The sequence below is a fragment of the Nicotiana attenuata genome, unplaced genomic scaffold (assembly GCF_001879085.1).
Source record: "Nicotiana attenuata strain UT unplaced genomic scaffold, NIATTr2, whole genome shotgun sequence".
Taxonomy (NCBI): Eukaryota; Viridiplantae; Streptophyta; class Magnoliopsida; order Solanales; family Solanaceae; genus Nicotiana; species Nicotiana attenuata.
In genome coordinates this window covers 577,144-602,028 of record NW_017670476.1, presented here as the reverse complement: position 1 = coordinate 602,028, position 24,885 = coordinate 577,144, and the positions used below count along the sequence as shown (strand labels likewise).

Below are 24,885 nucleotides of genomic sequence, written 5' to 3'. Positions count from 1 at the left end.
AATGATAGAATCTTGAAGATACTTTCTTTTTAAAAAATAAGATTGGTTTCAATGCAGTTCGCGTACACCTCAACTATTATATTGAATACATGCTGCCGGTATTGAAAGAGAGCCTTGGAACAACGATGAAGTTATCTCCATGTGACCTATAGGTCAAAAGATCGAATCATGGCAGCCACTAATGCTTACACTAGGGTAGCTGTCTACATCGTACCCCTTGGGATTCGACACTTCCCTAGACGCAACATGAACACGAGATGCCTTGTGCATAGATTGCAACCCTAATGCTTGCATTAGGAAAGGTTGTCTACATCACCTCCCTTGGGGTGCAGCCCTTACCCAGACCCTGCGTGAACGCTGTGTACCGAGCTGCCCTCTTTACTTGCTGCCGGTACCGAAGGTCTCATGATTTTCACCCACTTCAATGGCGCCATGGCGGTTAAGCCACACCTTTTGGTGCTGCCGTTCTTTCTTTCTTCACAAGGATTAAGCAAAGATACATTCTAATAAGTAAAAACATGCAAGCAAAAGCCCAGATTCAGCTTAACTAATTCTGAAAGTATCATGCTTCATAATATTGGAAAGTACATCCAATAAAAATTCAATCACGAACAAACTACGCGCCAAACCTTCATTGTTTATATATTAAGGGAAAGCCTTTGCCATGTAAATTTACAAAGCTAGAAACAACCTCAGCTAATTCTATACATTTATCAAATAACAAGACATTTAATTTATAGCGTGGACTCTGATATATCGAATGAGATCCAAGTTTTCCTCGCAAAATAGAAAAATGGTCATCGCTTACTGACCTGAAAGAATGTTCAGAAGCTTAAAGTTACATTCCTGCAGTACTCGTCACCCTTTTAACGAATAAAGAATCTCATGGAATATGATCGCCAGAGTAGCTCGAATCAGCAGCAACTGAGAAAAAATAGGCGGAGACGTCTTGTGATTTGCTTCTGAAGAGAAGCATTTTGCCATGGACCGGTTTCTAAACTCCAACCGTTCAAAGCCAAAATCACTCATCCAAGTAATCATCATTAAACATCATTCTAGCACTAGCACATTCCTCTATTGCTTTTGCATTCACTTCCCTTCCATACCTCCATATGTAGTTCAGACCGACGAGTAGCTCTGTAATTGCTGATTCTGTTTTTTCTTGATTCGCATAATAAAGGGTTTGTACAAGCAGCACATTCGTTCTTGAAACAAAGTTCTGATGCTCAAAGCTCCGCTCAGATTGCCATCTTATCATGTTATGAGCAAGCGGAGCGAGCCATTCTAGAATCCCCATCATTGCTTCATTCCATTCTCCAGCAAGAACCGTGTCATAAACTGACGACGTCAAGCTCTTGGCGAATGGCTTTAGTTTTGCCCTGAGGGCTCCTCTTAAGCTAGCCGGTAGCATGTTGTACAGGTCTTCTCTTGCATCATGTCCAATCAAGTGAGGAGATGCCACTAGTTTCTCAATCACAATAATGACATTTGAATAATGTAGTGCTAAGGCAGCAGCTCCAAGAGTTTCTGGAGGAGCGTTTAACAAACTTTTTTTCGCATTATAACTTGTCAGATAAGAGCAAGTTGAATAGCCATCAGCATGTCCATTTACATTAGCTCCTTTTGTTGCACTGAGAAAACCAGAATGAAATCCTTGTGGATCTAGATAGCAATTACCTACAGGAGAACCGTTCCCGATCATCATGCAGCCTTTTAGCGGACCTGTAGAGTTCGGTCTAGAATGCTTTTGATTTAGACCTTTTCCGTGTAAATTTCCTGAACGGTCACGAGATTTCCACCACCTCATGCCAGATTTATTTAATAGAGGGAGCGGCCCAGATTTTGTTGTTGACCTTCCCAGAGGACCCGAATAGAAGCCAGCGGAAGAATGTCTTCCAGGGACCGGGCTTCCTGTTGAAGTTGAACTTTTCAGGGGACCTGAATAAGAATTGTTAATGTTTCTTGTGCCTGAGATTGGCCCAGATTTGGAAAGGATACTTTCTACTGGTTCTGAGGAAAATCTAGTCAAGCCTGTTTCAGATGGGTGAACAGTTGATTGGGCATAGGCAACTGAGTGACTACGATGGATTTGATCAGAATCTAGTTCTCTTGATGCTTTAGCCCTCTCATCCGCAGGATCAACGCCAAACACATGCCCGATCCTACTAAATATAGTAAACAAGGATCTCGCCAGAAGACGGACTGTATAATCATAAGTCCTATTCCAAATAGAAACATCCTTAAGATGCTTCACCTCCTGCTGCTTCCACGCAAGTTTCTTCTCGTATTCAACCAGCGTAATGCTATCTGCATCATCATTTCCCTTCAATCTCCTCAATGTCTGTTCAAGATCGGAAAGATTCTCCATTTCTTGATATAAATTTGCATTAATCACAATAAATCGTTCCATCTTTTTAACTTTCCTATCCATCTTCTTCCACGAAAGTTGCCACCCGTACGGATCAGCACCAACTTTTAGCAGATCATTAAAAGCTTGCTCAAAACTCTTCAAGAAAGGGTCATTGCATTTTTTGGCAAGTCTAGAAACAGCAATTGCGACATGTCTTAAGTTTTCAACCAACTCTGTACACATCAACCTTGCAATATAAGAATCATCGTCCGAAACTAGCTTTTTGATACCAACCGAGTTCATTGCCTCATCCCTCAATCTACCCACCTGCTTATCACTCAGAGACTGCCAAACATGAACCAGTTTAGACATTAAGCTTGCAACTTCAAATGCTAGAACGCCGACTAGCACCTTTTGATGACCACCACCCTCATACTTTTTCGAATTTTTCCAGAAATTGCGAAACCAAGATTCAGCAACCATCTCTGGTATCAAAAGCGAATCGTCAAGAATGATCTGAAAATCAAATTCCCCAGCAACTTAACTCTGGATAATAAGCAATACAACAAACAAAGAAGTTAGAACAGCATGTGAATTAAAATGAAACAATGAAAAATCTAACTACTTTGAACACTATGCTGGATCCATAACTAATAGTTTCTGAAAATTTCGAAGAAAATAGGAATCAAAAGGAAGTATCTAAACGACAAATACCTAGACTTTTAGGTGCAGCTAAGCATAAATCTTTTACTTTCTACTCCAAGATTTCATTTTCCATCTTAAAGTTTTTACCTTTTACTTGGTATGCAAAGAAAAGGCAAATCTTTTATTTCCTTTTCCTCTTCTTTTCCATAATCGATGCAACTTCAATATCACTATCCGTTAAACCAAAAATTATTCCATAAGTATATTCAAACGGAACCCAAATCAAGCCCCTTTAAAAAAAAAAAAAAAAAAAAAATTTAAGACATGAAGAGAAACATTAATAACATCCCAAAAGACAAACATTAAATAAAATCCAATTACAACAAGAAAAATAAAAAGAGAAAAATACTACAAGAAAACAAGAACCAAAAAAGGAAATTACTTTACAAAAAAATCCATATAGAGCTATAAACTCAAAATTCTTCAAAATCAGAAATAAACAAAAAAAGACTCCATTTTTTACATAGAAATCTCAACCCAAAAAGGGAAAGAAAGAAAAAACCAAAGAAGCTACTTTACAAAAACAAACAAGTTTAAACTAGTCAAAAACCTTCAAAATTAGAAATGATACTACAAAAAAAACCCAATTTTTACACAAAAAAAGGCAACCCAAAAAAAACTATATCACAAAAACAAACAAGTATTAAACTCAAAAACCTTCAAAATGAGAAAGAAAACTACAAAAAGATACAATTTTTAACACAAAAAATGCAACCCACAATAACAAATCAAGAAAGCTGAAAACTCACCGATTATCTGAGAAGAAAATTATAGGATTACTGAAAATAAGCACAAATCACGAGGGGGTTCTTCTTTAGTGTTTTGTTGGGGGGGGGTTGAAAAGGGGAGAAAAGGAAGAGAAGAGGAAGCTGCAGTGGAGACTATGAGTCCACATGCAAGAAAGTGGAAAATTTTGTAAGAAAAAGTGGAGAAAAAAACGAGTGAAATTTATGGCCACATTTATTATTGTTTTTTTTTTTTTTTTTGCATTTGTAGCCCCCAACTTATTCCTATTTATTGTTCTCCTTTCCACCTGTTTTCATTTAATTTGTTTGATTTTATGGTACTAACTACTACTAACACACTTTTCCTTTTGTTTTCAAATCTTTAAATGCCAATTTTTGAAAAGTGTAAAATCATTTACTTTGTTGTTTTTCCTTTTTTATACTGTAGTACTTTGCCAAACGAGTCAAAGAGAAGAAAAATTATTTTGTCAAGTGAAAACAACTGGTCCAATATCATCAAGTTTGTACTTTAATGTTTTGACAATAATCTTGAAACGAGCTCTCATTACTCAAAAGAGCAGAAATATCAGTATTTACACTTCTTAGTCATGTAGGGGTATCAAATGGCGGGTTGAAATGAATTGAGTCAATAAATGAGCGGGTCATTGATCTAAAAATAACTTGGGCTGAAATGAATTGAGTCAAGTTGGGCTAAAATTTGGATCATAGCTCAACCCATCCAACTCTTACCAAGCTTTAATTAATGAGTATTATTTTTTTATGAATTGTTTAATTATCAAATAAGAATTCTTTTCTTTTTTATGGTTATACATAACATGTAAAATCAAAAAATATATTTTAAATATATTTTGACAAAGTTACTCATGGTTCAACTTAGGCTAAAAATCAACCCGACTTTAGATTGGGTTTGATCAAGATGAGTCGAGTTCAACAAATAAGAGGCTCAATAACCAATCAAAACTTGGGCAGTTTGGACAGGTAAAATGGATTTGGGTCAAATTGACACCCATATAACCATCCATCGTATTAAAGGAAATATATCTTTGTTTGATGGGAAAAGGAGCCTTGGAACAACGGTAAAGTTATTTGTGCAACCTACAGGTCATCGGTTCGAACCGTAAAAACAGTCACGCACACTACTTGTGTTAGGGTAGACTGTCTACATTACACTGTTTGAAGTGTAACCCTTCCCCGAACCCTATGTGAATACGGAATACTTTATTATCCCTTTTTTTATCTTTGTTTGATGGAAGACATTTTAAGTTTTGAATCCAAAATTGACTCTATTACAAAATATGGCTATAATTTTCAAATGATGGAAGGCATTTTAAGTTTTGAATTCAAAAATGACTCTAAACAAATTATAATTGACAGATGCCTTATTTAAGTCATCGAAGTAAAGTATATTCAGGATTTGAATTTTATAGATTTTTATAATATCCCAAGTTAATATAATAATAACTGAATTTGCTGGAAAATATTTATCGATATTTAGTAAAAAAAAATTATACATATATATTGTTTGAGCAAAAATTAATAATTTTTATCTGTTGATCCAATCACATGATCACATATATTACATGCTAGATCCGCGCATCTGATAATTAATATAAAGAATTACTTCTACGGCTGAATACGAATCTTGAATATTGAAAAGGTAAAAAATAAAAATAAATAATAATAATAATAATAATAATAATAATTGAGGTTTGTAGTATGAATGTATGATTATCTTTTGCCATGTTTATATTGCATTAACTTGAATATTAAATAAGAAGCTGGAAAACTGTTTGATAGGTTTTTCAATTCTTAATTAACAGCAACAATAACAATCTTGGTGTAATTTCAGAAGGGACTTTTTTTATTCTTAATCATGTTCTAGATTAATTTTGTAGTTATTTTCTATTGAATTTGATAGTTTCACTTGTACATAATTTTAAGGATTTAAGTTTTATATATATATATATATATATATATATATATATATGTAAAAAATTACATTATCAATGTAGTTTAACTTGTAATAGTAAGTAACTTATTATTTTTATTAGATCCTCGATTAATAGTTATCACAAAAATTTACTTAGAATTACTGTGTAAATAACTTATGTGTTTAAATATTTTTACACTATCACTCTATAAAACTGGAAATGGGAAAAAATAGAGAATGACTTGAATTGAGAGACTAAAAAAGGAAAAACAAAGAAGTAGAAGGGGCAAGAAATGCAATAAATAGGTGTAGACAGATTTGTCTCAATCATTATAGACGACCACGCGGAGAAAATAGTGTATTACTGTTTTGACCTTCGGGTCAAATCGTGGGGACCCATTTACGACAAAACATGACCCACCCACTCAATCTGGTTTGACCCGACTCCTCCTTTTTAGCTGCTTACTTTACCTGTCTTCTTTTTTCCTTTTCTTTTCAATTACTATCTTTATTTGTTTTTTTAATTTCTATGTTGAAAGGAATCTTCTTAACTTATAGGGACTAACAATATATAAATTTCTGAGCTCGAGAAAATTTATTTATTTATTTAATAATTAAATGGGCGTCATATACTCCAACTGACTGTTTGTTTGGTTAAGTGTTGCTTTTGTATGTCACAGTTTTAAAAAGTATGTATCTTGGGAATACACACAAGTTTTACTAAGAATTGTCAAATTCCGAAAAAGTGATTTTTTTTCCAATTAAAAGTGATATTTGAAAATTAGAGTTGTGTTCGGACACGAATACAATTTGAAAATATTTTTAAATTTTTATGAGTGCTTTGAAGTAAAAATTTTGAGAAAAATGTTTTTTGGGATTTTCCAAATTCCGAAAAAATTTGAAATTCAACTACAAGTGAAAAACTGAATTTTCATGACTAAATGCTCACTCCGAAAAAAGTAAAAAAAATAAAAATCGGGAAAAAAGGAATCTTTTTTTTTGTGGCCAAACGACCCTAAGATAACCGATGACGAATGACCGTTTAGCAATTCTTAGACCGTTGTTATCGAATTAATAATTCTCTAATTTTAACCGAAGCTCTTGAGTTCGATTTTGAAAATAAAAAAAAATTAATAGTCTTTATGCAGTGCTAATAAAAATTATTCAAAGCCACATGATACGAGTAGCGGACATCAGACGAGAAATCAGGAGAAAGAATAGTTCTCCACTCTACAAAACATTAGAAGAAAAATAAGTAAATGAAGGAAACAGGTGAAAATAGATTACATATTATTTTTATTTCAAGTATTAGAATAAATAAATGAGCTAAAGATATGATATTGATTTTTAAGGGGTATAGGACATTATTTTGAACCCCATGAGAATTTAACGAAAAGAAAAAAGGCTGGCAAAAGAATGTTTTATATTTCCAATTGATGGACTATTCTTCCAACCATGTACTAGCGGTCCACGCACGAAGAATTATACTCAACTATTTTGTGTCATTTGTTACATCATGTGATTATGAATTGAATTTAAAATGTTAATTTGACTACTTATTATATTAAAAGAAATAAAAATATTATAATACTGCCGAGACATTAATTGATAAAAAATATTGGATTTGAATTTATATTGTTAAATAAAATGAAATCTTGAAACGTGTTTGTATAGATTAAGAGAGATATAGTAGGATTTAAATTATAAGTCGAATTACCAACTAATCCATTCACTGTGTTATCAAGGAAATGATTTTCTATGCCCACTTAAATAGGAAAAGATGACTCTACAAAGATAAAAGTTTAATGTATTATTTTTTATTAATCTCTATTGAGAAAGTCATATAACTAAATAACATTTGTAATGGATTATAAAACCAAATATTTTGTATAAGATGCAATTATTCATCAGTCGTTTTCTTGTTAATTGTTATATACTTCATCGTTATATATAACAAGGTAGAAGGAACTAGGATTATGATTATATCACTTAAATTAACAAAATAAGTGGCTAGTTTGGGAGTAACGGATTGAAATAACCCGGAGAACAGTTTAGGCACAGGCAAAAAATTCAGCAAAAATTATATAGAAGAAATGTATTAAACTAGGGAGAGAACTTGGTAGTCTTCTTTTTCACAACTCATAAACTCTCGAACCTCTCTACATCCCAACTAGCTCTCCACAATAGAAAATATGTAATGACACCCCTATTTATAATACTACAAAACCAAATTTGATTAGAATCTAGAAAACATATTCCTACATGATTTTGGTTGTGAATCCTAATTAGACATAAATTAAATAAACTAGTAAATACCAAATCCTAGACAACTTGGGAATACTAATAAATCTTGGTTTAATTTCCAACAACCTCCCTTAAACCAAGATCTTCAAACTTGAGGCCATGAGTAACATCAAGCCTTGTAGAAGTCAAGTACCTTAGACTCTTCACCAATTTCCTAAAATATGTAGCATCAATAAAATCACGAGTGTTATCTTTGGTCAACTTCAATTTATCTTGAATATTGCTCATATACGATTTGTTTTTACTCATGGTAAATCCCTTCAAAATACCATCAATATAATTTTTCTTTACTTTGAAATCATCTACTTCTCGAGTTGCCTTGTAGTTGGACTTGTACACCCATTCAACTCCAATTGAACATTCTATAGGTTGTAGAGTAATGCCCCCAATAGATATATCATCTTGATCCTTGAACATGTAATCTCGAACAATGACACGAAATTAATTGCATCTTCAATATCTACAATCATGCGTTGTTGTGGGTCTGGATCCCAAGCTATTTCTGTCTCAATCTTGGGTAGATCGTTAGAAACTTTCTCTTGATGAACTCTCTTGCGTCTTTCATTACTAGATTCATCTTCAATATCATCAAATACTTTTTCTGCTGAAACACCAACCTCCTTTGGACGAACGTCCCTTGCTACCAAATCTTCCTTTTTAACAACCGGAGAAATTTTTGGCAGATCAATTTGAATATTATTTGACTTCCCTTAGCATTTCAATAGAATTTCTATCACAATAAAAATTACATGTGCCTTCTCTTCTATTCTCCCATGTTTCTGTATTTTGGCCTTCTTGATTTATTTTCGTTATCTTTGATGTGTCTTCTTTTTCTTTTGGTTGATCATCATTTTCTTGTGATGCCTCCCCCGATGTCTCATATTTTTGTTGATTCAATGATCTCCCATATGTCACCAATTCACCTTCTAAATCATCAAGTCCGAGAGATCTTTGGTAGCCTCGAGAATAACTTTCTTGTTTCTAAACTTTAAACTTAGAAACTGCAATATTGTTTCAACAATTTTAATTTCTTCCAATACTTCTCCATCGGTCCTTAGACCATTGACTATTTCTTCAATTCTCGAAAAAAAATTCTTTGACATACTCTGTTGGTCTCATGCGAGCCAACTCAAATTGACTCCTAAACTCTTACAGATTCTCCTTCTTTATGTCAGCAACTTTTCGATATGACTTCACCAAGATTGTCCAAGCCTCCTTTGATGACTTTGCATGCAAATATTTTTTCAGATATATACAATTCGACTTTGATGGCGAGATAGTAGCGTGCCTTATAATCTAAACGTCTCTTCTTCTCCAATTGCGTAGCTGCATCACCGGTCAACATTGTGCCTTCGAGGGGTTCCTCAAATCCTTCATCAATGATGGACCATAATCCAATATCCTTAAAAAAAATTCTTCATCTGTTGATACCAAGATTCAAAATTACTTTTGCCATCAAACACAAAAACAGGATAATTAGGTAATTGAGTGTCCTTTTTTTTGGATCTCCTACCGGCTCTGACAGAATTTCACACAGGCTCTGATACCAATTTGAAGGGTTGAAATACCCCGAAGAACAGTTTAGGCACAAGCAAAAAATTCAGCAAAAACTATTTGGAAGAAATTTATTAAATTAGGGAGAGAACTTGGTAGTCTTCTTTTTCACAACTCATAAACTCTTGAATCTCTCTACATCCTAACTACCTCTTCACAATAGAAAATATGTAATAGCACCCCTATATATAATACTACAAAACCAAATTTGACTAGAATCTAGAAAACCTATTCCTACATGATTTTGGTTGTGAATCCTAATTAGACATAAATTAAATAAACTAGTAAATACCAAATCCTAGACAACTTAGGAATACTAATTAATCTTGGTTTAATTTCCAACATGGAGGAATATTATATAGTTGTGATATTATCATATCTCATCAAGATTTCTTGATAGTTTCCACAAAATAGGTAAGTTTTGGGGATTGAATCCCACTATTATATGTTTTTATTAAATTAATATTCAATGCAATTATTAGATGGATATAGGATGTAACTTCATATTTTAGAGTATATTATGTAAATGCTTCTTATTGATGGTATAATTATATTTATTCTTTCTCCTTTTATATCAGTCGACTAATTTAAATTTGTGTCGCATAAGATCTAAAAGAGAAACTCTCCTTACGAGAATTCTTTTCATTCCCAAAATTCGAGCTCGAAACTTCTAAAGTGCTTTGTTGCCCTATTCATATTTGTCAAAACAATTTTTGTTTAAGAAAATTATTTGGGAGCCAAATTTCTTAATATTGTAGTTTTTTATAATCAGGAGCTAGAGTGTCGGGAGCGGGTTCGACCGAACCCAACACTTTGGTTCGAACCTTGTATTGTCTTACAAAATCCAATGAATATGTTAAATTTAGAAAAATGATAAGAATCCCGAACCCATAAGCTTGAAATCTTGATTCCACCTATGTCTATAACTCTTAAGTAAAAGAAAGTGACATGTTCTTTGTCTTTCTTCTGTTCATTTTCATGTATAATGTGTTCATGTGAATCCAAATGACTTCAAAGAGAGGGATTTTAATCCAAACACGGAATTTCCATTTTCTTATATTTCATGATTGTAAAGCAAATAATTGCTCCCTAAGCTAAAATATGGATTTTTATAGCCTAGTGTAGTGGTCATTCTCCAAGTAATAGTGATAGAAAATCATGAATGATTGAATTGAATGAAAATAGGGCCAAAATTGCATGTGTGATTAAGAAGAAAGCAAAGCTAAAAAAAGGCAAAAACATTAGGAAAGCGATATTGTTAGGTTTTATGCATCTAAAATGCAATCTTTTAAATGAAGAAAGTGACATAAAGTTATAAGAAAGTGATTGAACTTATAATACTACAATTAGTCAAAAATGTACTGCAATTTGTTCCAACCTTGAGTACCCTCTATTTTGCTTTCATAGAAATCAATTAGGAGTATAATCAAAATCGAGAAGAAAATGGCCTATATCATCCGCTGGTTAACTCGTTATTTATCCGTATTAAATATGGACCGGGTCGGATAATTTATCCATTTTTTCATTATCCACTTTCGACTCTACCCGCCCGTCCCCCCCCCCCACCCCTACTCATGTGTATCATGCATATTGATGATTACATGTCTATGCATATTAACAAAAATCTTGTGCAATATACACTGATATACAAAATCAATGAAAATCTTGTATGATATATACTGATACATAACATGAGATACACACTGATCTTTAGTAAAAATAGCACGGTCTAGCCAGTTTTCGGACTGGTCATTCAAAAATAGCCAGCGTTTGCAAAGTCATTGAGAAATAGCTACTATTTTGCTGCAACAGGGACCGGTCCAGCATAATATACTGGAGATCGGTGCACCTGTGTATGAACTTCCAGCATATTATGCTGAAACTCCAACACGCGGAAACTTCCAGCATAATATACTGGAGATTGGAGCACCTGTGTATGAACTTCCAGCATATTATACTGGACTGGTATATTATACTGGAACTCCAGTATATTATGCTAGAGTTCCAGTATACTTATGCTGGAACTCCATTATATTATGCTAGAGTATTTTCCAGATTTTGAACAGTGTTTTCATTCAAATTATCTTTACATGAAAAGTGGCTAAATTTCGATTACTTTTAAAACTGTGGCTATTTTTGAATGACTACTTGTAAATCTGGCTATTTTTGAATTTCTCCCTGATATATAACAGCCGAACTTGTATTGAATATTTGGTGATTGTTCGTGATTTTTTTGGACGAATCTGAATTTTAGAAGGGAACAAGCCTAAAATCAGGAGTTGAATATTTAGATTCTCCTAAATTTTGGTTCGTATGATATGATTAGGCTATTCAGTGCCAATATTTTAGGCTTTAGTTGCTAAGCCTAATCTTTAACTAAAATCTTGCCAATAATTATAGAACTGGTATGTACACGTCAAAATCCCATTATCCAATGTGTATAAATGACGATAACGGATTTTATCTGATGGGATAATGGGTGAACATTATATACAGTATAGGCTAAAAACTGGTACAAACCAAAGACGGGGCTAAAAACTGGTGCAGAAACACCCGTTGTGAACTTTCTCGTAGTTATATCATTAAAGAATAAGCAGCAGACTGGACAAACAAATATATAAGAAAACCTACCTAACACATAAGGTAACAATCCTATCAATAACCAGGCAGCTTCAGCTGCAACATGCGTAGTGCTTTAAAAGGACAAAAGGAGTAAAGAAACTATTCCACTATTAAAAGAAATGTAATGCAAGGAACCATACCGAGAGAATCTGCGTGGGGAAAGGTGAGTATACAAGAGCACGTCAAGAAAAATCAATCATTAAAGGTTCATCAGGAACACTTGGTTTCTTATTATCTAGTGCAGGAGTTGGACTCGTGGCTGAAGTCGATGGAACAATTTCACTTATTGTAGATGGTTCTGCAGCAGCTGATGTTGATAAGACCAAGGCCTGATTGTCTGAAGGCTTTTCATTCAATGCTAGTGGAGCAGGAACAATTGATTCAGCTGCAACTGAAGCATCGGATGCTCGGGTTGTGATTGATTCTGCAGCAGCGGCACCAGTTTCTGGAGCAGGTGCAGCACCAGTCTCTGACGCAGGTGCAACACCAGTTTCTGTCGCAGGTGCAGCTGTGGTTTCTGTTGCAGGTGCAGCACCGGAGTCCAATGCAGGAGCAGCACCGGAACCCGATGTAGGTGCAGCACCAGAGTCCGCCGCAGGTGGATTACTTGATTCCGGTGTAGTTGAAGCCCCATTTTCTGATTTAGGAGGACCGCCTGATTCTGATGTTGCAGTTGTGCCGCTTCCAGCAGGAACAGAAGCAATCGGTGCTGTTGTTTTAGATCCTTCTAAAAGTAGTGGTTTGCCAGGTTGTGGAAGGCCCTGTTTCCCCAAAAGAGGTTTGGCTTGACCGGGATTAGGACCATATAGAGATGCCATACCAGGTGGCAGTATTTCAATTGGTGGCTTCTTTGCAGCATCTGCCAAACTCGTGAGCTTAGGTCCCTCGAGAGAGGCCAGAAATGCAGCTGCTGCATCAGTTTTCATTGATGGAGTGCGTTCCATCTCCTTCTGCAACGTTTTGTTCCACGACTGGACCAAGGTTCTCAATGAAGGTCGCCCATGAGCCTGAAAATAATGAGACCATTAATAACAACTACTAAATCAAGAGATTGAAATCCAACATTTAGAGAATAAAATTTTACATGTGCATGTAGTACAGCCTCAGCAAGCATCCCAGTTTCCTGCCATGCTTTCTCCATAAGTGCATTGTCTCCCAAAAGTGCAGCTGCAAATGCAGCCTCCCGTCCGGCACCAACTGATATCAAATTGTTTACCAAGTTCTGCCAAAGATTTATCAGTCACTACGCAAGGAATTTAGGTATCTCTTAAAATCATTTAGCAAATATATGCTGAATCTGACATGCAGCTGATTCAATCGATCTCAAAATTCACAAGGAACTCCTAGCAGAGTCGAGTGAAGGGGGATGACAAAATATACTAGAAGCAGAAAAACTGAACGTATCCTTTGATTTTGATTGCTTTCTTTATTCCTTTAGACCCAGAAGTATGGGAAAAGAATATAATGTAGAAATGTAAATCAATGGTTAATCTGAAGGTCAAATCAATTTAAATCTGATAGCATAGATGGGCAATTCAGACTTGGGGAAGTTTATTATCAATGGAAAAGGTATGAAGGCCGCCAAGAGCCAGTAAGTAAAATTCTACGTATACAAGGATCTGAAACAAAACCAGAAAAGAAGCAGGTGACATACTCCAGTTGTGTCAGCAAAACCAAATGGAAACAAAAGCAGAAACAAAGCAAGTGACATACACTGAGTCGTGTCAACTCCCCATGATTTGCAAGCCGTAAAGCAACGCCTCTTAATTCCTGACCTCGTAGAGCTCCCTTTATGGAACCAGCAGCTGCTAGTCTTTTAAGAGCTTCACGAGCAATCTCAGCTTGTGCTGTCGCATCTGCAGCATCAATGAGATCCATAAACTCCTTGGCAAATTTAACTACTCCTTGAACAGCTTCAACAACATTTTCCTTCTTCTTAGTCATGTTCATAAGATCGTTCAGATCCAATCCAAGAGTTTCTTGCCCAATATCTCTGCTGTTGCTCATTATTAGAAGACACTGAAGTGCTCTTTTCAAATCATTGCTCTGCAGGGCCAGATCAAACTCCAACCTCTTGGATATTCCAGGTAAATGAAGTGCTTCAGTAGCATAACCCATCCCAAGCATAAATTGTGCTAGATCATCATGATGCTCGCGGCCAAGTCGACTGGCCCATTTTACTGCACTAACAGCATCTCCATAAGCTGCCAAACATCGGCAACGGATACCAGGATGGCTAAGGGATATTGCATGGGCGCACATGTATCGATCAATTAGCCAAAGAACACCATCTCGAACACCTACAATTAGAAGAGGTCCAACTGGTCGAGCTTGCTCTGCAGGAAAACGAGTGACAGCTACTGCAACCCCACCACCACCAACTGCCACCTCGTTAGCTTTACGAGCATCCATCTCCTTGAGAACACTCGATGCATCACCATCAACTTTTGACTGTCTAGGCAATGACAGAAATGGAGGAATAGAGGGTGCATGCTGAAAAGAAGCCAACCGCACAACTTGTAGCATTGGGGGTCTCAATGCTATCCTCTCTTGTGGATTTGTTTGTTGATTGTCGACTGCTATCAATGCCAATTCTCCATGTTCAGCAACAGCTCTTGCCTGTGTCTCTTTAAGTTTCATTTCCTCTCTTCTTCGTTTTGTTTCTATGTCAATAGGCGCAACTCCAGCATCCACAAAAACACACTCAATGGTAGTAGGTGTAGCCACAAACAACTGCCTTCGCTGCCAAACTGCCCCAGTCGCATAAGGAATTGCCACATCCCCCAAGTATCTAAACTGTGGACGCAAGGAACATATGACAATGTGCTGCGGATAAGCAAAAGCACAATACTCAACTGTTTGATCCCATGCGGTCCAATCAGGTTGAGGAAGAAGACCACCCACTGGTTGAAATGTTTCCCAGCTGTATAATTGGAAGTTCTGTGGCACTGTTTTAGCTGCAAATTTTTGAGAACTGTCTTCCATAGTGCTAAATGAAGAAACAGAACTACTTCCAAAGCCTGATAATGGCATAGATTGAAATGTTGAGATTGTTGTAGCAGCAGCAGGGCTAACCCTTCGAGAAGTTCGATAGGCCATACCAAGTAATGCCCCTCCATGCAAGCCAATAACTGGTTCACTTCGGCTTCCCACCGACTTCATTAATACATTTGATGTCCCGTCATCCAGCAATATTCGAACTTGAACAGTAGCAGAAGAAGCAGCAGCAGCAGCTGCCTGTGCCGCAGCTGCAGCAGCTTCCTTCGCTTTTCTAGATGAACCTTTTGGAATAACAGGTATTCTAGGAGGGAGTGCAGATTCCAACAAAGCAAACCTATCTCGACAAGTATCCCAAGCCAACAGCCTTGCGCTTCCAGAATCAACAACTGACCAATCACTGACCTTGTAGATAGAGAAGTACGGAATATCAGGCCAAACAATTGCTAGATACCTGCAAAATTAACAGTTCAAAACCTTGTAAAACCGTCCGGTACAACCTTAAAAAGCATAAGTGAAATAATGGATGAGGCAATAATACAAATCAAGATAATGTTAAAGATACTAGATGCCACCTACTACACTAAGCCTGATATAGGGATTGAGTATCACTAGTGTCTGAATTACTTACTTCCCAGAACTGCTGACAGAAAGAACTGAGTATGAATCATGTGGAGCTGGAGTAGTAATATGCTTTTTGGTTTGTTTGACGTGGAGTTGCTCGGGTATCTCTCCTCTGAACCTTCCCGTGTCACTCAAAGAGCCATTACTTCCGAGTGCTGGAGGAGTGGTGTTAGATAACTGAAATTGCAACAGCTTCAATTCCCTTTCAACTACATAAACAGCAGTATGTTCACGACTTCCTGCTGGTGTTGGCAGTGCTACTACAGGAGGAAGAGACTTCTGATCAAATTCACACAGAATAATGCCAATATTGGTTCCAGTAGCTACAAGGTGTGGCTGTAAAGGGTGTGTAACCATAGAATAAACCTAAAAGACCAGAGAGAAGAACATAAAAAATGTAGTCAAGTCATCTTCAAAAAGTCAAAAAATTAGATGCCTCCCAATGTAGAAATTTAATCATATGTGATATGATGGAGTGCGTAAACAATCCTCATAATTATCTAGTAGAAGAAACTAGTGGAAATTCTTCTTACAAAAAAACAACTACTATAAAAATCACTTTCCAGACTTGATACACGAAGGCTTTGCTCGTTTTAAAACACAAAATTCATATTAGTTATTCATTTTTCCAGCCATCATACTGTAGATTTAACACTTCAAATTATCAATCTTCCTAAACCTAAGAAGTTGCATAAGGAAAAATAGGTCGGAATTGAAAGACAAGATATACAGCAAGGAAAACATTAAGATAAACAACGTTATTTATCTATAGTAGTATCACCTTCAGCTTCTTGTGAGAGGCAAGTAATTGTGGAGGAACTAGTGCAGAAAGTTCACACAATGGCCTTGTAAGAGCAGAATAGGTAGGATGCTCGATAGCCCTGCAAAGTTGCAACAGAATATCATATTCTGCCGAAAGAGGGAAAACTTTAAGCAGTGTTAATAATGTTCCAACCAAGGGAGGTGTGTGAAGTATGCCTACCATATATGGGAATCTTTGACACAAGTCAAGATATCGAGGTTGGGAGCCCGTGGGTGGCACCACGATGCTACACTGTGACAAGCTAGTTTTGGAACAGGTTTTATTCGACGCAGTTCCTACAATTGGGTGGAAATTTCGTTAACATAAATATATCCCCTATGCAGTAAAGCTACAAATTAAAAAGATCTTATACAATACCTTAAAGGAGACCGTGTCCCAGATAGCTAATGTTTTATCAGCACCAATAGTAATGAGCTGTGGTGCATTACCAATCACTCTAGAGAGCTCTACAGCAATAACCCCACCATCATGAGCCTATAAAGTATAACAATGGAAGCTGAAGAAAAGCTTCAAGGATTTGATAGAAGCAGATAAGGATTTGCAGTTCAATCAGCTTTCATCTATCAGTGATTTTCCAGATGTATTCCATGTTCTCATTTTTTGCTTTTAGCAACGGCAAATAAATTCTTACTTGTGTGAAATTAAGTTGCAATAGAAATTTGAAAGGACAAAAAACTAAAGGAATAAGAAGATACTTTTAAGCTGAGCTTAGGAACAAGCTCTCTCGAATCAAGAGCATTGTCTGCACTCCAAAGTACAAGCAATCCGTCACTACCACCAGAAACTAGAAGAGACTGCACACACGATAACAAAGATAATGTCAATTAGAAGTCAAACAGAAAAAATATTAAAAGTATAACAGTTTCTGCCAGGTGAACCTAGTCATTCTTTTTGGTAAATTATATAAGAACAGAGAATTATCACTTTCAGCAGTTCTGTTTACAGTAACAAATCTCGGAGTAAAATGTCCATGTTCTTCATTACAAAAATTTATTTCTTTTATGGAACTTCAATTTCTTTTGCTCAGTTTACATGTTGAGAAAGGGAAACACAAGGGACATTCAGATGGGGAATGGATGGACAGCAAGCATATGTACTTCTGTAATCCAGTTTCATTTAACAATGCATAACTACCAAGTGAACTAGGTACAAAGCCATGCAAGCCAAGAACCTCAGATAGATGTTTCCCTTTTCCCCCTTACTTCTCTCTAACAGAGAAACCAACATTGACCTAACAAATTATCTGCTTCATTTAAGATTATTCTATCCGACAGTAAATGGATTACTAAGGCAAGAAATACTTCAGAAGAACCAAAGTCCACCTTCCATTGATTGTGTGAACCACCACGTCTAAAAGTTTAAATTGTTAGAGAGAGTATACCAGTCTTTAAGTTGAAAAACATCTACATTGTAGGCTGAAAATTCTCTTTAAGCTCTCTGTGTTTAATCATAAAAACTGGAAAACATACTTTGCAAAATCAAGACCTATTAGTATTATTTTCTGAGGCTCTGACAAGCGTTAGCAGTCTAAATGAGAGATGTGATTCACAATCTTTTCTGGCTGATTCCTCTGGACACAGAATATCTATGCAAACAAATTGCAGGTTTAACTTATATGAAAGCTGCAAACGATGCACCATATCTTGGCCTCATATGGTACCATCTCTTTCTACAAAACGTATCTCACCTTAAGAGAGAAAAGGAAAATGTTTAAGCACATCAAAAAAGGAAACCAGCTTAACCAAAACTTGCTGCTTCCAGGCAGCAGCACCAACCCGTTTGGCCATAGACATTATTTCAAATATTTGAGGTAAATGTATGTTTTACAATCTGGTCTATTATTTCAACTTCAAACATGACATAGAGAACTTTAAGGTTGAAAAACAGGTTTGAGAGTATTCAAGCTTCCACTCACAAACTTCAACTTTTTTTCCAAGTGAAATTCATGTCTTTTTCAACTTCTAATTCAACTACTCTTTTTTTCAAACTTTAACCAAATCATGGCCAAACACCTTAGCCAAGTATAAATCATGGAGACATTTTTGAAACACAGCCCGTCTCTAGAATTATAAATGGAGACACTAGGTTCTGGATCAAAAATTTCTAGTCCACTACATAGTGTAAGGTGATAAAAGGGATTTAAGCATCCACTGGAAGCATAACAAGTACCTCGCCAGAAGCAGCCATGAAATTCATCAAGCAAGAAATTGCTCCCTTATGACCTCCTGTGTATCTTCGTGCAAGCTGCAGAAAAAGTCTTATTCATCTACTCATTTTGACAATGAATAGAACAAATATCAGAAAGACTTTACAAGCCAAATATTCTAAAATGAGACCTTCCATGTTATCATTGAAAGAACTCTAATTACACCATCTGACCCTCCAAAAGCCACAAGAGGGCCATCAGCAGCAGCTGCTTTAGAGAGGAACACCATACTGCAAGAGATTCAAAAGAACAAGTAAATTAAGACAATCAGATATGGTCTTTCCAACTTCCCATGACCCAGAAAACAACTTTTGCCAGCATGAAGACTAAACACCAGTATGACAAAGAAGTATTCATTTTAGCTCAAACTAAAAACCAAATAAACCCTATCATTGATATAATTAGTCATCGTTTTTAGCAATCTTGGCTTCTTAGCAGTTCTAACATCTGGTCTATCATTCAACTGGTAGGAACTCGACCATTTTCCACCAATTCAACGAACCCCTTGACACCCAGCAACATATTTTCAATTTGAGGTCATTCTTCAACTCCGTGTTCCAACAAAATTGGGAAATGATCTGAGATGGTTCTGGGAAGAACTCTCTATTTCATGTACTTTAATGTCTCGTCCCAGTCATCGTTGGTAAAAAAATCTATCAATTCTTGAAGCTCTATTGTCAGAATTGTCTCTAAACCAAGTAAATTGGCCCAATGAAGAGGCAAATCAACTAAAGACAGGTCTGGTATCATCTCAGCAAACTCTTTAAGCTATTCTATAGATTTGGTAAATTTAACATCAAAAATCACTACCGATCACCCATGAACAATCCCAAAGCCCTATTTATGCAGAGTGCTCTTCCCATGAATTTTTTTCCTGTCTTTCCTTGTAGCAGGTCCATACACCGCAGTAAAACCCAGGTTACATCATGTTCACCCCCTTTGGTCGCACTATGATTGTGTGACGAATCATGGATGTTTGATTTAGTTATCTCCATTATCATCTCTAAAGGTTCCTTCCAACTCACGATTTCGTAATCCCATTTAGCTTAAACATAAGAAGTGTTGAAGATGTAGCTGCCTAATTCACCTTAGATCTTGTTAAACTTAGTAATTTCTCTCACTTTCGATTTCCCAACTGCTGTTGAGATTTTCCCCCACCTCAACGTTTAATGTCTAATGGAGAGGAAGGAAAAGTGGCATCTTTAGCTGGTTGGCAATTTTGGGGGTTTATTTAACTCGAGACAATTTAACAAAAAGAGGTATTGCAATCTGAAACAGGTACTACTTATGCTTGACAGAGAATGAGAACATAGACCATTTATTTTTGCAATGTCCTGTAACAAAGAACATCTGAGACACGTTTTCTGCATTTTGGTAGTACATGGGTACTACCAGGGAGGCTGAACTGAAGGAAGCATTTATTATCTGGGGAAAATGGAGACTTGGGAAATCCATCAGAAATACATGGCAAATGGTTCCATCTTGTTGCATTGGAGCATTTGGAAAGAGGAATCTCAGGTGTTTTGATGGAGTCTCAACTCCAATACATGAATCGAAGACTAGACACTTATTGAATCTCTTTGCTTGGTGTAATAATTGTAATGTAAATACTGCTCTTATGCTTTTGAATTTTTGTAAGCTCCTTGAATTTTAGATAGGAGTGTACAGGAGCTCCCTGTTTTTGTATTGCTTTTGCATCCTTCAGATGCTGGTCAATGAAAATTCTACTTTTGCCAGATCAAAAAAGAGTCTAGTGGAGAGGAAGGAAATGAAGAGTGGTTGCTGTAATGAGTAAAATAGTAGGAAATAGCAAGCACGTTTAGTGAAGCGTTGATTAAGTGCTACAAACTTGAGATGCTCTAACTTGGCTGGTAGTTGGCAATGCTGATTCTAGCAAATAGTGGCATAAGAAATTTACTGATTTCCTAGGGAAATGGTAGTCTTAAAAAATAGTTGCAGCAAGATAGTTTATCTTTTAGGCAGATTCAAAAAGATTTAATTCGTGAACAACCATAAAAGTCCAAAAAAGTGGATAACACACACAAAAAAAAAAGAAGAAATTGATGGATTTAAGACTTGCCATAGAAGTGATTTGTTGTCAAGCTCCTGCTTTGGTACATCGCGGCCACGCATTGTAACCAAGTCTAAAAAGATAGCTTTGTTCTCACAACAGATGACAAGAAAATGGCGCCCTTTGGTTGATGGAGCAGGAGAAGCAAAAGTTGAAGTGACATGAGCTGGAGACTCAGCAGCAGCGGACTGATTATGCCAGAGTTGCCAAAACCGTACATCATCATCATAAAAGCTAACCTGCTTTACACTTGAGCCATGCACCAGAATAGCATACTAAAGATTCAAAGTTGAAGTGATGGCACACAAAAATTCAACAAAGACACTAAAGAAGCTGAAACAATATTTAAGTTCAAGGTAAAAATCAATTACCTCCCACCTCGTATGGCTTCTGTAGGTTTCCCTCTAGGCTCTGCATACAAACATTGACATATCAATCTAAATTCTACCTATGTAAGCTTAGCATGTTATGTTAGCACACATTGCCAGTCCCAAGCCCGAATAAAGGAGGGAGAGTTATAAGCTAACCGCAAGCAAAATATTAGTCAATTTAAGATGATTTGTATACCCGATTCCAACTAGTCTGGGTCTCTCGGATTGAATCACAGCCAGGAGCGGATCTAGAATACAGGACACAAGCTCGGCCCAATCCAGTAGTAGCTTTGGTCCAAAGTATTTATCTTAAGAAATTCGTTGAATATGTATAAGTTATTAACTTAGAACCCATTAACTTAAACGGACTAGAATCCCGAATCCATAAACTTCAAATCATAGCTCTGTCGCAGGGCATAGCAATAGATGTTGCTATTGTAACCGACATGCCAATTTAACAATAACTAACAAAAATGAATAAGCACCTGATTCCCCCTCGGCAAGCTTCTCCAGTTTGGCACCAACCAAACGCCGCTCATCAACACCACCAGGTTTCAGTTCATAAATAATCTGGCAATTTCGCAATTTCCTATTAGTCAAGTTCACAAACAGAAAAGCAAAATAGCGAGAAAAAAAAATTCAAACCTGGCGGTGGTCCCAATTCCAAACGGAGACGTGATCGGATGCATCAGCGGTGACGAGCCAAGGATGCGTTGGATGCATATGAATCTTCACGATCCTGTCATTTGTCGGACGAATTGCCCTTAGCCGCAGCATATTTAATCAACAGTTCCCGGAAAATGCAAGCAGCTAAGAAATGGATCCGAATGTAACTACATGTATTGAGCTTTTGATAGATCTTTGCCGGTGGTACTCGGAGTATTTAGCCGGTTCAGTGAAAATTGTTGTAGTAATTATTATGGGTTTAGAAACTGCGGATTAATTTAAAGACAATTGCTTTATACGGAGTAGTTCATATGTAGAAGTTAAATACATTTCGATTGCAGCTAACTTTTAAAAGTTAATTATGTTACTTTTTAATCTTCTTGCTAGTAGTTTGTAAGTTTTGCTATTATAATTTTTTTCCTACATTATAATTCTATTGTTTTTGTAATGGATTTGCTTTGTTATGTATATCTTGTGGAGTTAGGTTAGCAACAACATCCTCGAATAATCGTAGTTCCTTTGAGCTGCGGTTTTTCTTTTTTCTTTTTTCCAGGAGATGGTTCCTTTATACAAGAACAAAATACAATAACTATCACCTTGTTAGTCAGGATGCTATCCAAAATTACAATAACTACAGGAATATCAAGTTGCTTGGTCATACTATGAAAGTCTGAGAGAGGATAGTAGAGATAAGAGTGAGGAGGAATGTGTCTATTTTCGAGAACCAGTTCGGGCTTATACGGGGACGCTCGACTACAAAGGCCATTCACCTTGCTAGGAGAATGATGGAGCAGTATAGGGAGAGGAAGATAGACTTGAATTTGGTGTTCATCGACTTACAAAAAGCATACGATAAAGTCCTGAGGGATGTTTTATGAAGATGTTTGGAGACTAGAGGTATACTTGTTGCGTACATTAGGGTGATTAAGAACATGTATGATGGAGCAAAGACCCGAGTGGGGACTGTGGGAGGGGACTCGGACCATTTTTCGGTCATGATGGGGTTGCACCAAGGGTCGGCACTCAACCCTATTTTGTTTGCCTTTCGATGGACGTTCTGATGCGCCACATCCAAGAGGAGGTGCCGTGGTGCATGCTATTTGCAAAGGATATTGCATTGAATGACGAGAGGCGAGGCGGTGTGAACGCGAGGTTATAAGTGTAAAGGCAGACCCTGGAGTCCAAAGGTTTCAAGCTGAGTAGGACCAAGACAGAATACTTGGAGTATAAGTTCAATGGTGAGATTCATGGAGGAGAAGGGGGAGGTGAGGCTGGACTCGCAAGTCATCCCTAGGAGAGAAAGTTTTATGTACCTTGGGTCTATTATACATGGGGATGGGGGGATTGCTGAAGATGACACATCGTATTGGGGCGGGATTGATGAAATAGAGACTCGCTTCCGATGTTTTGTGTGACAGGAAGGTGCCACCAAAACTTAAAGGCAAGTTCTACAGAGTGATGGTCAGATCGACTATGTTGTATGTGGCTGAGTGTTGGTGTCACGACCCAAAACCCGACTCGCGTGATGACGCCTATCGTGAAACTAGGCCAGCCTCAACTCAATAATCAATCTAATAATAATAAGTTTGAAAACATGTACGGAAGCTTTTAACAGTTAAAGAACTATTTGAAACATAAGAAATTCCAAGAAATAAATACAGTCCAGCCCAAAACCGGGGTGTCACTGAGTGCATGGGCGTCTAAGAAAAGTACATAGTCTCATATAATGTCTAAGGGAATAACTGAAATACAACTGGAAAGTAAGGTGGAGAGCCAAGGCCTGCGAACGCCGTGCAGGTACCTCAATAATCTTCTAAGTCAGAAGCCTCGATCAAACATCCGCCAATCCAAAATGCCTGAATCTGCACACGAGGTGCAGGGGGTAACGTGAGTACACCAACTCAGTAAGTAGCAAGTCCAACCTTTGGACTGATAGGTAGTGACGAACTTAACCTCCTCAAGGATAACAGAATAATATACAAAAACGTAGGCATGCTTTCAGTTAAATAAAAAGCTCAAACAGTAAAACAGAGCAGGTATGAACAAGGTAAAGGAGTGAAACTCTGCTACATCTACATGTCAATGCACATGCTGTATGGAAATGCACCATGTTGAGTGCCTCATGTGCCCACAACCTCAAATGCTCGTCCACTCAGTACTGTATATGGCGCATACGGCCCAGGGAAGATCCATCCCAGAATTTACACATCTCTAATAGCAATCACTCAGTACTGAGGAAGGCCATTCCAGCCTACAGAGAAGATCCATCTCCAGATAATATTAATAACAAACTCACAACCACTCGGTACTGTATATGGCTCACAAGGCCAAGGGAAGATCCATCCCGGAATATATACACATCACTGACAACAGTCATCCAGTACCGAGGAAGGCCATTCCGGCCTATGGAGAAGATCATCTCCCAATATAAATACTTCGGACAAGATCCATGTCCAGGGAAGATCCATCCCTCAATATCATCAACTGCGCTCACTAGAGGTGTAAAGCTCGGGAGGGGCTTCCCTTTTTAGCCCAAGCGCTATAACAAAGCCAACGAAGGCATGTTCAATATCTCGCTGCGGCGTGCAGGCCGATCCCATACTGTCACTCAATATCAGGCTCTCGGCCTCACTCAGTCATCACTCTCCAGTCTCACACACACGGGCTCAAAATGTCATGATACTAGCCCGAACAATGATATGATGTGCCAAATACAATAATCGATAATGAGACATGATATGATATACATGAACAGGACTGAGTACAGAATATTAATGAAGCAAATGATATAACAGCAAGAAACGACCTCTTGGGTCTCAATTGTATTGGCGTAAAGCCTTAACATGATAATTAGCATGATTTGCAGCTCATTAACTTAATCACATAATTACAACCCAGATATCAGCAAGAAAGAGT

General features: G+C 37.0%; 2 protein-coding genes across 3 annotated transcripts; both read right to left on the bottom strand.

Annotated features, from left to right (window-relative positions):
• Window positions 1-548: 548 nt before the first annotated feature.
• LOC109239999 lies at window positions 549-3,990 on the bottom strand. 2 transcript variants are annotated; one of them, XM_019406618.1, is made up of 3 exons: window positions 3,805-3,990; window positions 3,143-3,285; window positions 549-2,896 (listed from the first exon to the last, which is right to left on the bottom strand). In XM_019406618.1, the coding sequence occupies exon 3, from the start codon at window positions 2,831-2,833 to the stop codon at window positions 1,022-1,024; it is 1,812 nt and encodes a 603-aa protein (XP_019262163.1). In that variant the 5' UTR covers window positions 2,834-2,896; window positions 3,143-3,285; window positions 3,805-3,990; the 3' UTR covers window positions 549-1,021. The 2 variants fall into 2 exon arrangements, with proteins under 2 accessions (XP_019262163.1, XP_019262162.1); XM_019406617.1 differs by lacking the exon at window positions 3,143-3,285.
• An 8,141-nt stretch (window positions 3,991-12,131) lies between these two features.
• Window positions 12,132-22,312, bottom strand: LOC109239998. Its single transcript, XM_019406616.1, has 14 exons — window positions 21,949-22,312; window positions 21,789-21,873; window positions 21,304-21,343; window positions 20,942-21,181; window positions 18,992-19,091; window positions 18,825-18,899; window positions 17,351-17,449; window positions 17,013-17,129; window positions 16,815-16,930; window positions 16,614-16,713; window positions 15,840-16,198; window positions 13,925-15,662; window positions 13,296-13,433; window positions 12,132-13,218 (listed from the first exon to the last, which is right to left on the bottom strand). The coding sequence occupies exons 1-14, from the start codon at window positions 22,078-22,080 to the stop codon at window positions 12,394-12,396; spliced, it is 4,164 nt and encodes a 1,387-aa protein (XP_019262161.1). The 5' UTR covers window positions 22,081-22,312; the 3' UTR covers window positions 12,132-12,393.
• Window positions 22,313-24,885: the final 2,573 nt, after the last annotated feature.

Coding starts and splice junctions, on each gene's coding strand:
- LOC109239999 (XM_019406618.1), bottom strand. CDS start 2,833: ATGGTTGCTGAATCTTGGTTTCGCAATTTCTGGAAAAATTCGAAAAAG.
- LOC109239998 (XM_019406616.1), bottom strand. CDS start 22,080: ATGCTGCGGCTAAGGGCAATTCGTCCGACAAATGACAGGATCGTGAAG. Junction 21,344..21,788: donor GCTTGCCGAGGGGGAATCAG/GTGCTTATTCAT, acceptor GTTTGTATGCAG/AGCCTAGAGGGAAACCTACA. Junction 17,130..17,350: donor TTCCTAAGCTCAGCTTAAAA/GTATCTTCTTAT, acceptor TATACTTTATAG/GCTCATGATGGTGGGGTTAT.